Source organism: Haliotis rubra, unplaced genomic scaffold, assembly GCF_003918875.1.
Source record: "Haliotis rubra isolate DU_JTF1 unplaced genomic scaffold, ASM391887v1 Scf51, whole genome shotgun sequence".
Lineage (NCBI taxonomy): Eukaryota > Metazoa > Mollusca > Gastropoda > Lepetellida > Haliotidae > Haliotis > Haliotis rubra.
In genome coordinates this window covers 1,389,032-1,403,548 of record NW_025767202.1, presented here as the reverse complement: position 1 = coordinate 1,403,548, position 14,517 = coordinate 1,389,032, and the positions used below count along the sequence as shown (strand labels likewise).

The window sequence follows — 14,517 nt, the reverse complement described above, 5'->3', positions numbered from 1 at the left end:
TACACAGACACAGACACAGACACAGACACATACACAGACACAGACACTTACACATACACAGACACAGACACAGACACAGACACGGACACGGACACTTACAGACACAGACACATACACAGACACAGACACTTACACATACACAAACACATACGCAGACATATACACAGACACTTACACAGACACAGACAGATACACAGACACAGACACTTACACATACACAGACACAGACACATACACATACACATACACAGACACAGACACAGACACAGACACAGACACAGACACAGACACATGCACATACACAGACACAGACACAGACACAGACACACACATGCACATACACTTACACAGACACAGACACAGACACAGACACAGACACTTACACAGACACAGACGCAGACACAGACACTGACACAGACACAGACACAGACACAGACACTTACACAGACACAGACACAGACACAGAGACGGACACTTACACAGACACAGAGACACAGACACAGACACAGACACAGACACAGACACATACACATACACATACACAGACACAGACACTTACACGGACACTTACACAGACACAGACACAGACACAGACACAGACACTTACACATACACAGACACAGACACATACGCAGACATATACACAGACACTTACACAGACACAGACACAGACACATACACAGACACTTACACAAACACAGAAACTTACACAGATACATACACAGACACTTACAAAGACACAGACACAGACACTTACACAGACATATACACAGACACTTACACAGACACATACACAGACACTTACACAGACACAGACACAGACACGGACACATACACATGGAGACACAGACACAGACACTTACACAGACACATGCACATACACTTACACAGACACAGACACAGACACAGACACTTACACAGACACAGACACAGACACAGACGCAGACACAGACACAGACACAGACACAGACACAGACACAGACACTTACACAAACACAGAAACTTACACAGATACATACACAGACACTTACACAGACACAGACACAGACACTTACACAGACATATACACAGACACTTACACAAACACATACACAGACACTTACACAGACACAGACACAGACACAGACACAGGCACTTACACGGACACTTTCACATACACTTACACAGAAACATACACAGACACAGACACAGACATTTACACATACACAGACATAGACACAGACACTTACACAGACAGAGACAGAGACACAGACACAGACACTTACACAGACACAGACACTTACACAGACAGTTGAACAGACACAGACACAGACACTTACACAGACAGAGACACAGACACAGAAACTTACACAGACACATACACAGACACATACAGAGACATTTACACAGACACAGACACTTACACATACACAGACACAGACACAGACACAGACACAGACACACACACAGACACACACACAGACACTTACACAGACACATGCACATACACTTACACAGACACAGACACATACACAGACACAGACACAGACACAGACACTTAGACAGACACAGACACAGACACAAACACTTACACAGACACTTACACAGACACAGACACATACACAGACACTTACACGAACACTTACACAAACACAGACACATACACAGACACATACACTTACACATACACTTACACAGACACTTACACGGACACTTACACGGACACTTACACAGACACAGACACATACACAGACACAGACACAGACACTTACACATACAGAGACACAGACACAGACACAGACACAGACACTTACACTTACACTTACACATACACTTACACAGACACAGACACAGACACAGCCACAGACATTTACACGGACACTTACACATACACTTACACAGACAAAGACACATTCACATACGCAGACACATACGCAGAGATAAACACATACACATATGCAGACACATACACATACAAATACCCAGAGACATACACAGACACATAGGCAGAGATATACACATACACATATGCAGACACATACCAATACAAATACCCAGAGACATACGCAGACACGTATGCCGTCATATACGCAGACACATACGCAGACATATACACATACGCAGACACATACACAGACACCTACCCAGAGACATACGCAGACACATATGCAGACACATACACAGACACATACGCAGACATATACACAGACACTTACACAGACACAGACACAGACACATACACAGACACTTACACAAACACAGACACTTACACAGATACATACACAGACACTTACACAGACACAGACACAGACACAGACACAGACACTTACACGGACACTTACACATACACAGACACAGACACTTACACAGACACAGACACAGACACGGACACTTACACATACACTTACACAGACACAGACACAGACACAGACACTTATACATACACAGACACATTCACAGACACTTACACAGACACAGACACAGACACAGACACATACACAGACACATACACAGACACAGACACTTACACAGACAATTGAACAGACACAGACACAGACACAGACACAGACACAGACACAGACACACACAATTACAGACACAGACACAGACACTTACACAGACACAGGCACTTGCACGGACACATACACAGACACATACACAGACATTTACACAGACACAGACACAGACACAGACAATTACACAGACAGAGACACAGACACAGACACATGCACAGACACAGACACAGACAATTACACAGACACATGCACATACACTTACACAGACACAGACACATACACAGACACAGACACAGACACAGACACTTACACATACACAGACACAGACACAGACACATACACAGACAATTGAACAGACACAGACAAAAACACATACACATGCACAGACACATACACAGACACTTACACTGACACATACACAGACACTTACACAGACACAGACACATACACAGACACTTACACCGACACCGACACAGACACTTACACAGACACAGACACAGACACATACGCAGACACATAGGCAGAGATATACACATACACATATGCAGACACATACCAATACAAATACCCAGAGACATACGCAGACACATATGCCGACATATACGCAGACACATACGCAGACACATAAGCAGACACATACACAGACACTTACACAGACACAGACACATACACAGACACTTACACAAACACAGACACTTACACAGATACATACACAGACACTTACACAGACACAGACACAGACACATACACAGACACATACACAGACACTTACACAAACACTTACACAGACACTTACATAGACACAGACACAGACACAGACACAGACACAGACACTTACACAGACACTTACACCGACACAGACACAGACACTTACACAGACAATTGAACAGACACAGACACATACACAGACACAGACACTTACACAGACACATACACAGACACATACACAGACATTTACACAGACAGAGACACAGACACAGACACTTACACAGACACAGACACAGACACAGACACAGACACAGACACAGACACAGACACAGACATTTACACAGACACATACACAGACAGAGACACATGCACAGACACAGACACAGACAGACACTTACACAGACACATACACAGACACAGACACAGACACTTACACGGACACTTACACAGACACAGACACAGACACAGACACTTACACGGACACTTACACATACACAGACACATTCACAGACACAGACACTTACACAGACACAGACACAGACACATACGCAGACACAAACACATACACAGACACATACGCAGACATAAACACGTACACATATGCAGACACAGACACATACAAATACCCAGAGACATACGCAGACACATAGGCAGAGATATACACATACACATATGCAGACACATACCAATACAAATACCCAGAGACATACGCAGACACATATGCCGACATATACGCAGACACATATGCAGACACATAAGCAGACACATACACAGACACATACGCAGACATATACACATACGCAGACACATACACAGACACCTACCCAGAGACATACGCAGACACATATGCAGACACATACACAGACACATACGCAGACACATACGCAGACACATACCCAGAGACATACGCAGACACATACGCAGACACATATGGACATGTGTATATCAGCCATGTTAAATTTGATCGGTAACTGTTTTCTCGACTCTAAATTTTAAAGCTCTCAGCTGTAATTGGTACATTTCTTTTTTTGTAATTATGATGATTTGTTTGTATTCTCTGCATGTACATATCATAAATTATAGCGATACATGTTATAAATTATAGCGATACATGTTATAAAATATAGCGACACATGTTATGAAATATAGATAGTCAATGAAATGCACCTGTATTTCCAAGTAACATGTATAGGTTTAATTCGGGTATTCCCATCCGCAGTCGAGATGCGTTATTTACCTAACCTAATTAAATCTGTCGTCACAAATTCCCTCTGACCTGGGACACAACAGATCTGAATCAGTTCAGGGTAACGGGTTGTTTAGTTTGACGCCACGTGTGTTAGTGTAGGGTACACATTGGGCAATAATGTGGCCTCTTGTGAAGAAAGGACCCGGTCCGTTCTTCCTTGTACATCTTCTCATCTCAATGCTAGTTACAGGGCGGTACCTGTAAAACATGGACCCGAGATGGATATAGCATAAACGTGTTTCACTGCTCCAGGAGACCAGAAGAGGTTCATTCAAAGTGTGAAATTATGCTCTGTCGAAAGTGACAGGAGTCTGAAGACGCCATTCTGTCCCCGTTACCACTGAATTGGGACGGTTTAGTGTTGGATTAACTGTTTGACTGCAGACTGCAAGATATAGAGAACTGCATGTACATGCGAATGTGATACTGACGTCAGATGACTGGTTGAAATTGAAGTCAACTGTCCTCACATACCTGGACATACCTGGACACACCTGTACTTAATGACAGTGGCTTCAACTCAGCATTCCTCTCCTTTCATCACGGAAAATAACAGCAAAATGTTGTTATTTTACATTGTGACAGTCAGTGCTTTAACAGGTATCAAGGCCGATAACTCTTCAAATTCCATTGGCCTGATTCCACCAAAATGGAGCTCTATGTGTTATCAAACATACGACAACTACACAGTGGTTGAATGTGAAATAGGACACAATGACACCACCAAGTGGATGTTGGACGATTTAAGAAACTGGACAATCAGCAACAATGTGAATGTAACATACTACTTGAATCTCCGCTGTGAAGATGGCGCTTCAATATCGCTCCCCTGGCCCTTCAAATCCCCGGGTCTAACTGGATTAACAGTCTCCCACTGTGGCATAGAAGATTACTACCACGACTATCAACGTCATTTTGAAGGTTACCCCGACGAACTTGACGTGTTTTTGATCGAACAATGCGTTTTCGTGGAAAACCTCATGGATATCATTAAGGTTTTAAGAGGACCTACAACAAAAGCCTATGTGTGTGGACAGAGCGACAGTATAAAGAAGTACACTTTCAGAAATAACAGCATAGAGATGAGAGGACAACTTTCGGACATTAATGAGTCAAACATAACCGACTTTAATGATGACATTAACACAATTGGGATTCAGTGTATGTTCCCATACCTTCAGAAGATAGAGAACACACACAATGCATACTTATCAGAACGTCATTTTGAAGTCTTCAGCAAGGACCGTAACTACCCGTCCCTGACATATTGCAACTACTCCCATAACTTCATCAACAAGCTGCCATTGGTCTTTCAGAACTTCAGGTTGTCGTTTCCGATGTTGGAAGTTTTGGATCTGTCTCACAATCTCATAACATTTTGGGATTTCACGTACCAGGTAACGTCATTAGTTGAATCTACGCACGTTGACCTTCGCTATAACAACATCACACGGATAACGCTAGAGGACATGGAAACACTGAAAGGTTTAGAACCAGCGTTCGTTGATATCCGGGATAACCCAATCTCTTGTGATTGTTCAATGAAGACGTTTATGAAAGAACTGAAATTTGGTTCTGTGTTCGAACCAAATATGTTGAAATATAAATATATCGAGAATATGACTTGTGTCACCCCTAAGTCATTTAAAGGGATTCGTCTGAAAGATGTCAACTTGGAAGATCTGTTCTGTGACAAGGATGATTCCCATTGGGCATATCCCTCTGTGATTTGTGCTTCTGTGACCTTGATCTTCCTGTTCGTGGTGCTCTTCTGTATATTATACCCAAATCGGGAGTTACTCCAGATTCTGTGTGTGACTAGATGTAACATCCTCCCTCCGTTGACGACATGGGACACCGCCGTCAAGAACTATGACGTCTTCATCGCGGCCTCCGAGGTTGACGAGGACTGGATAGTGGACAATCTTCTGTACCAATTAGAAGACATCGAATTGACTGACGATACTGAACATGATCGAACAACCCGGAAGGTAAATGTGTGTGTTCCAGGGCGTGACTTCCGGCCGGGGGCATTCACCATTGATGAAATCATTGATAAAACAGAGAAAAGCAGAAGGACTATGGTAGTTCTGTCCAAAGCTTTTGTGGCATCTCGAATGTGCGGGGAGATGTTACGCCAAGCCTACTTCCAGAGCATAATTGAACGGAGATGCCACTTGGTATTTGTGAAACTTGAACAAATTGATTTAAATAGTATCGACTCTACCCTGAAGAGAAGTTTAAAACTCTACAGAGTACTGGACGTAGCCGACAGGTACTTCTGGGACAAGATCAAGTTTCTCTTGAAGACCACGCTCAAGAAAGGTTACGCCAAAAAACAGTGAACCACTGTAGCAGAAAGCTTGTGATGTGGTGGGGCCGTTGGAAATAGCATCCTAGAAACGGAGTGAATGTTCAATGCAACTTCAAACAGTATTTAAAACATAACACGTCATTTCATTGTGTGAAAAACACCCAGGAAGTGTCCATGTGTGTAACTCACACAGAGATTGCAAGTCTCTCTGGACATATTCCTTTGTTTTTCATGTGAAATACCTTCTGGTTCGATTAGAAATAATGAATTTCTGAATGAGCAAAAGGAAGAAAACACACATACGACTGAACAGTAAGTATTGCGTAAGTTGAGCTCTCAGAAACATTAGTCGGACACTGGCTTGATGTCATATGGAAGTCCCATGGTCGTCTATGGATAGCATAGTCATAGTTGAACTTTATGTGTTGGGACATTAGACTGAACGTTGTAGCTGACTGACACTTGTAAAGGTAGACCCCCTACATCAAAACATGTTCATTGCACAGGCTCACTGTACTTACCGATGTCCTGTCTGCTATTGACATGATCCTGTCAATAAGTGTGATTGCTCCACACAAAGTAACAATTTGAGAGTTTTTATATGATAAGTCAGTGCATTTCCTTTTGATATTCCATATCGAGGTATATTTTGTACAGGATAGTGTATCTGACGTGACTGTGTCGAGGTGAGTGAGTGAGTAGATAACTGCTGATTGGTGGAAGGGGAGCCCGAAGTGATGCATATATCAGATATTTACCTGTCCGATGAAGGTCAAGAACACCGATGTGGTGCTGACAAGCACAGACATATTACCGTGGCGGGCCTGGATTCGAACCCACAGTCATATGTTTCTGCCTAACGCAACTGTGCACAGCGAATTGGGGCGCCCTAGACGACTGGCACGTTCCCCAAAACAGCTTAGGAACATTTGATTCATGTTGTTTATGTTCTGCATTAATATCCTTGCATTTAGCTGTTTAGTGAATGATCAAGGCAGCTTTTGTGCTCTTTAATCTGTTTTGTAGGCAGTCCACTTCATATGTAGTTTTGTATTATTATTAGTTTTCGTTTACACTTTACAAACTAACTCTTTATCTTCACATTTCCGTTTAGTTTTGTATATCGATTTTGAAATGAGTTCAAATACTAGTATGTGTATGTTAGAGGAAGCGAACTAAATTAGTTCCGTCTGCACAATAGTAAAGGAATGAGGGGGTAAATACTGCCTTCATCTGCATCAAATCAGGAAGACATGAAGCTCCTGTGTGACATCCTTTCCTCCTGATTTGTTTGCTCGGTCAACAACCCTGTGCTCGACAGTTGCCTCAGTCCCGGCGAGAGGTCGTGCATAGGTTGTCGACCGAACAACGAGCAGGGATGAACTTTCACCTGTTGACAGATTCCAACAGTTTAGGGCGAGTTGCCTCCCTTACATCAACAGATCTCGTCCTGTTGCTTTGGGGTATCCCACGAAGCGCACGTACAAAATCACAGTTATTAATTTATAGCGATTGTTTTCAGTACCGTGACGCTATATATAATTTACTCATCTTAATCTCTCAAATATTATGCAGTCAAGTGTATCGTCCTTAAGGCTTACAGCAGTATGTTGTGTGCTCCATTGTCGGTCTAGAACCAGGCCTGACCTTGGGTTTACAGAGCACGATAGATCACCAGGACCCCATTCTTCAGAGAAATGTAATCTGCTGAACTGTTCCGCTGTAGCTCACCATATCCAGGTCTATAAACAGAGGGACAATTCATCAACAGGTCGCTCAGCTGGAACAGTCACAGGAGTCCCTAATTAGTCTCTAATTATCCCAACAATTAATTGTCACATGCTTGATTAGGAGGCGTCATGCGAGGCCGACATTTGTACCAAATAGATATGCAGAGAGGTGCCAGGCCGACATTTGTATGATCGACATGAAATGTGATTGGTTAATTGAAATGCCTGAAAAGAGCTGAAAATAAAAGTGTGAAATGTATGTAAGGTGCTTAATATATAGAGAATCTCACCCAAGTGTCTTCTGATATCAATTATATCAACACGAGTTGATAAAGTTACAAATATCCGAGGCTTGCCGAGGATATTTTTACTTTTATCAACGAGTGTTGATATATTTGATATCAGAAGACACGAGGGTGAGATTCTATTTATCATCCAAAATCACTCTTCATTAATTTTCAATGAAAAATGTACATCTCTGAACATGGTACTGCCATTAGACTTGCAGTGCAGCGATGTCATAGCATTGTGACGTCATCAAGTACATGACGTCATAGCATTGTCAGGGCATTGTACAATATCTACTGTCAAAACGATATCTCCTAGGAGATATCATATGATCTCACACAAGCGATATCTCCTGTGGAACACAGTTTTGGATGATAAATATAGATGTAATGTATTAAACATTTTCAAAATTTAATGTAATGTATGAAAAGTGCTTTTAAACTTTTTTAAATGTGATTGATTAATTTATGAATAAATGAACGAACAAGTGTATTAAATGTGCATGTTTGTAAGATGATGTAATGAAAATATTACATACAGCAAATAAACGCATCCTGGTAGTCGTAAGTAACTTTTCCCTCAATCTTTTTTTTAGACATTCCCCCCAGATTTAATCCCCCACTGCCATTGTTTCGCTAATCCTTATAAAATTGGCAAGGGTAAAATATTGCACCAGGCTGACTTGCAAGAGCGGGCTGAAACCGTCATATTAACCCGACTCCCGGCCTGGTAGCACACACACACAGAGAGAGAGAGAGAGGGAGAGAGAGAGAGAGAGAGAGAGAGAGAGAGAGAGAGAGAGAGAGAGAGAGAGAGAGAGACAGACAGACAGACAGACAGACAGACAGACAGACAGACAGACAGACAGACAGACACACACACACACACACACACACACCTTGGTTATTGCCTAACTGTTAGTCTAATGCTTAGTCTCTGAATATTATATAAGTTTGATGGTAACAAACAAGCCCATTTAAATTGAAAAGGAGCCCCAGGGAGACCAGAGATTCAGAACCTGAGGAAATCTAGACTTGCTTTATTTAGGGCTTTAGCACTGCAGAGAGAGCTTGGCAGTGTGGAAAATAATGTGGCTCAGGGACAGTGAGACAGACTACCTAACTGTGTATTTCTGATGATTGGGCGGTTTAGCTGTCTCTTGTTCCTTTCGTGGCATTTACCGTTCTGTTGGAGTGTTATGACTAAATACCTTGCGCTGCCATATAGCTGGAATATTACTGAGTGCGGTGTAAACCTAAACTCACCCACTCACTCACTAAATACCTTAACTGGTTCATCAAGCAGGGTGTCTTTAGGTGTCGTTGTGGACACTGTTGTTCTTGTTGATTGATTGCCTTACATGTTGTTATTGATTAACCACACCCCTTTGACTTGGTATTTTAGTTAGTTATTGCTAGGTTTATGCAATATAAAAAGCTATCTCCAAACGTCAAGCTGATTATTTGCGTGAAACAGACACTAACTCAAACGCCATTTTGTCACAGACTAGAATGATCTTAGCTCCTTACAATTGGTCCGGACCAATTGTAAATTTCGATTGTAACTTACAATGATCTTAGCCTACAAACGCTTTATGCAAGTGGATGGCGATTGTAGCCGAAGCCTAAGATCGCGATCTTAAGGCTTTACAATCATTGTAGCGCTGAGATCGTTCTGTGCAAGTGGGCCCTGGTATAGATAGTTATAACTGATCAACCATCCTCCATACCACGTCGTGAACACAACAGAGACATTTGACGCCTTTATAATCACTAGGGTTGGGTATTGCCAACATTTTCGGATTGCGATATATCGTGATATGTGTTGGCGTATTGTAATACGTATTGTAATATATTGTGAAATAGTTAAGATACATAGCGTCAACTAACAGTAACATGTTAGTGAACGCTGGATAATATGTTTTGAGAAGGGCACAGGAGATAGGAGTGTGCTGTTACTATGCTCATCATATATATGTGATTCACTATATATCTTGTTTATGTAGTTTATAGAATATTGTCACTGTTTCTGTAGGGAACGTTTGCACAATAAATATTTGATCTGATTGATTTTGATTTGATATACTCTGTAGTGACTCTCGGTCAGCTCATTAAATAAATAGGGGTGGACAGCATTGCTCAGCTAATTAGTGTATCTGTCTTTTGAGCCTGTCTTTTGGGAGGTCTGTCTTTTGGGAGTGAACCTGAACGCTATGTATCTTAGCTAATTGTGAAAGTGTAACACATGGTTTAAGGACACTAATGAACTTACTATTTCCTTTCTTTTGAAACAATGCCACTGGCCATTGTCATTGTACAAGAGATCAATTGAAGTTGTTTCTGAATTGAAGACGCCATTTTGATTTGTTTATCCCAACAGCGAGTGTCTGTACCAAGCTATTTTTTACTTTATATGGTTTAAAAGTCATGCAAATGCAATTATATGACTATTAATGTATAATAATATAAAGGAAATACAAATGTTGTTAGTATTATTGACTACATCACGAAAATTACCGATCATTGCCGCGGAAATTGCCAGTCGTATCGGTGAACCGGTTCACGAGAAGTGTACCGCAATATATCGTATTGTGAAGTTCGAATTGCAATATACCGGTTAACCGGTATTATCGCCCGCCCTTAATAATCACCTGAACGTTTGGCCAGTTAAAACACTGGTGACTTTCACCTAATGGCAACATGTTCACTGACAGCTTGGAATAGTCTCTTAGGCTTTGAATACACAATTACATGAAGAAAATAGTCAAATGTCAACAGATTCAAATACTTACTTTCAGAGTAAGGTACCTAATTGCCAACACACAAAGTCTACCCACTACCGGATGACAATCAACCCCCTCAAATAGTAGAATCTGCACTTTGCCGAGAAAGTGTAATTCTAGATATACCACAAGTTACTCTCTCTGATGTTACTGTGTACTACAAATAGCAGTAACATCTATAACAATGCCTAGTTAACATTACAGGTGTACCAGTACCAGCGTGCATGTGTTACTTAAAGTCTGAATGTCTTGAGTAACAATCGACATTATGTCTAGGCTAGACAGACAAAAAATGGATTTGACAAATATTACTAAACATAACAAAACTAACAGAGAAATGAACAATGGTTTGTTTGTTTCCAGCTATATGGCGCGGTCTGTCAGTAATCGAGTCTTGACCAGATAATCCAGTGATCAACAGCATGAGCATCTATCAACACAACTGAGATACGATGACATGTGTCAAGTCAGCGAGCCTGACCACCCGATCCCGTTAGTCGCCTCTTACAAGCATGGGTTGCTGAAGACCAGTTCTAACCAGGATCTTCACGGGTCAATTGCACAATAGTATACGACGGAAACACTGGAAAACATACGTTAACACCACTACGATGCCCAGATAAATACATCAACATCCAATAGCCACGTCCTGTGTTTTATATCTAGCTCCCAGTAAAACAAGGATGTATATTCTCTGTAGCAATGTATTTGTCTTTTAGCTTCAGACTTGTTTCAACTTGGCAGGTCTCTGTGATATATCTGTGATGTATTTAATACATCATTAAAATGCCATTACCTAAATCACCAATCGTGATGATGTACGTATTCGAAAACGTATACGTAGAGAAAACACCAGTAGCGCTCTGGTAAAATTGGGGCGGTTGGGAAGCCTAGTGGTTAGAGCGTTCGCTCGTCACGCCGAAGACCCGGGTTCGATTCCCCACATGGATACTATGTGTGAATCCCATTTCTGGTGTCCACCACCGTGATATTGCTGGAATATTGCTAAAAGCGTCGTAAAACCAAACTCACTCACTGTGGTAAAATTATTTAACGTTGATTTCAATATTTATACCCAGACTTTCAGAAGAAGTTCAGTGTCTTCGGACGATTTACGCCATCACCTCATTTAACATGTAGATTCTCACTTTCTTGTGAAGTTTCAAAGTTGTTGACAGCTTTGAGAACAGGACCATGGACAAGTGGTGTGGGTTTAACTGTAAAATGTATAAGTTTACAAACCCACCAGTTAGTATTCCCCAACAAATCTCAGATGACTCTCATGCATAACAATTCATCCGAAAATAGTTTTCATATTGGCAGGAAATATTACATCTGGAATCGGCAGCTAACAAATAGTCGTTGTACGGCAATACTGTCTTTTATTGGTCTACCAAATAATATTGTTTTCATTTTTTCCTGGAAGCTGAACATTTTCTCTCGCCGCGCTGTTCGCAACACGCAGCTGATGTTGAGTTTCTCAATGACTTTCTTTCTGTAGAACCAGTGACATTTTGTTTCCATGGCAACGAGACTTGGGGCACGCGGGACCTCATTGAAAGAAAAGGGTTTTACTTTCTTGTGGACGACTGAAGCATAGGAATGGAGCTGTGTTGTGTTGTGGTGTTTTTGAAGTTGTTGTTCTGTGTTGTGCGACAGGGTACAGTTAGATCATATAAATCAGTAAGCTCAGTTTATTGTATGCATGAACCAGCTTGGATCTATAGGTTGTGTTGCATCGTGTTGTGATATGTGTGATGACCTTTGTTGTGTGGTGTGTTGAACGATAAAATGATGATAATATTATATGTTGTGCTGTCTTATATATATGTTGTTTCAGATGATATTCTATGTTGTGCTGTCTTGTATATATGTTGTTTCAGATGATATTCTGTGTTCTTCTGTCTTGTATGTATATATGTTGTTTCAGATGATATTCTATGTTGTGCTATCTTGTATGTGGTCTACTCCCATTTGTGAGAACTCCCAGTTGTGAGACTCCCAGTTGTGAGACAGTGGAGTAGGTAATTAGCAAAGAAAACACACCTTACTCCCCTATCTGATAGAATGGATTAACCTCAGCTAATTATGGATTAGCTATTTAACTGAATCTTGTGGAGGTAACTTAATAAAACTCTAAAAGATAAAGTAATTAACCTACGCAGGTAAATGGCTTTAAAAAATAAACACTTTGTGTAGGTAACTTCGTGATCATTTGAAAGAGAAATTAATTTACCTACTCAGATTTACGTGTTTGAAAAATCTAGCAATAACTGTTGTCACTATAATTAATCCAAATTTATTTATTAACCTTTGACTGCTCTTTCGGATCAGGGGCGGTGGGGTAGCCTTGTGGTTAAAGCGTTGGCTCGTCACGCCGAAGACCCGGGTTCAAATCCCCAAATGGGTACAATGTGTGAAGTCCATTTCTGGTGTCCCCCGCCGTGATGTTGCTGGAATATTGCTAAAAGCGGCGTAAAACCATACTCAGTCAGTCAGTCAGTCTTTCGGATCACCATTATGGCAGGCCTTCAACAAGTAGAATATATCGCCAGGTCACGATAATCTTTTTCAGTATTTCAGTATCTATTGAAAACAATAAATGCTCTTCAACGAACAATGTCTTCTGTGTTAATTAACTCATTAATGAACTATGCCTCCTGCGGGTACGCTTCAGCAACAGGGCTGTTCCCACTTTCATCGTAGGGATTGGGAAGCACCACCTGTGTGCACTGAACCATTAATTAATGTGTCTCACAAATGGGAGGACACCCTTGTATGTATATATGTTGTTTCAGATGATATTCTATGTTGTGCTGTCTTGTATATATGTTGTTTCAGATGATAATATATGTTGTGCTGTCTTGTATGTATATATGTTGTTTCAGATGATATTCTATGTTGTGCTGTCTTGTATGTTGTTCCAGATGATATTATATGTTGTGTCCCAT

General features: G+C 41.1%; 1 protein-coding gene across 1 annotated transcript; it reads left to right on the top strand.

Moving 5' to 3' along the window:
* The first annotated feature begins 5,111 nt into the window (after positions 1–5,111).
* Positions 5,112–6,797, top strand: LOC124292187 (toll-like receptor 2 type-1). Its single transcript, XM_046729239.1, has one exon. It carries the CDS (start codon positions 5,112–5,114, stop codon positions 6,795–6,797), a length of 1,686 nt encoding a protein of 561 aa, XP_046585195.1.
* The last annotated feature ends 7,720 nt before the right edge of the window (positions 6,798–14,517 follow it).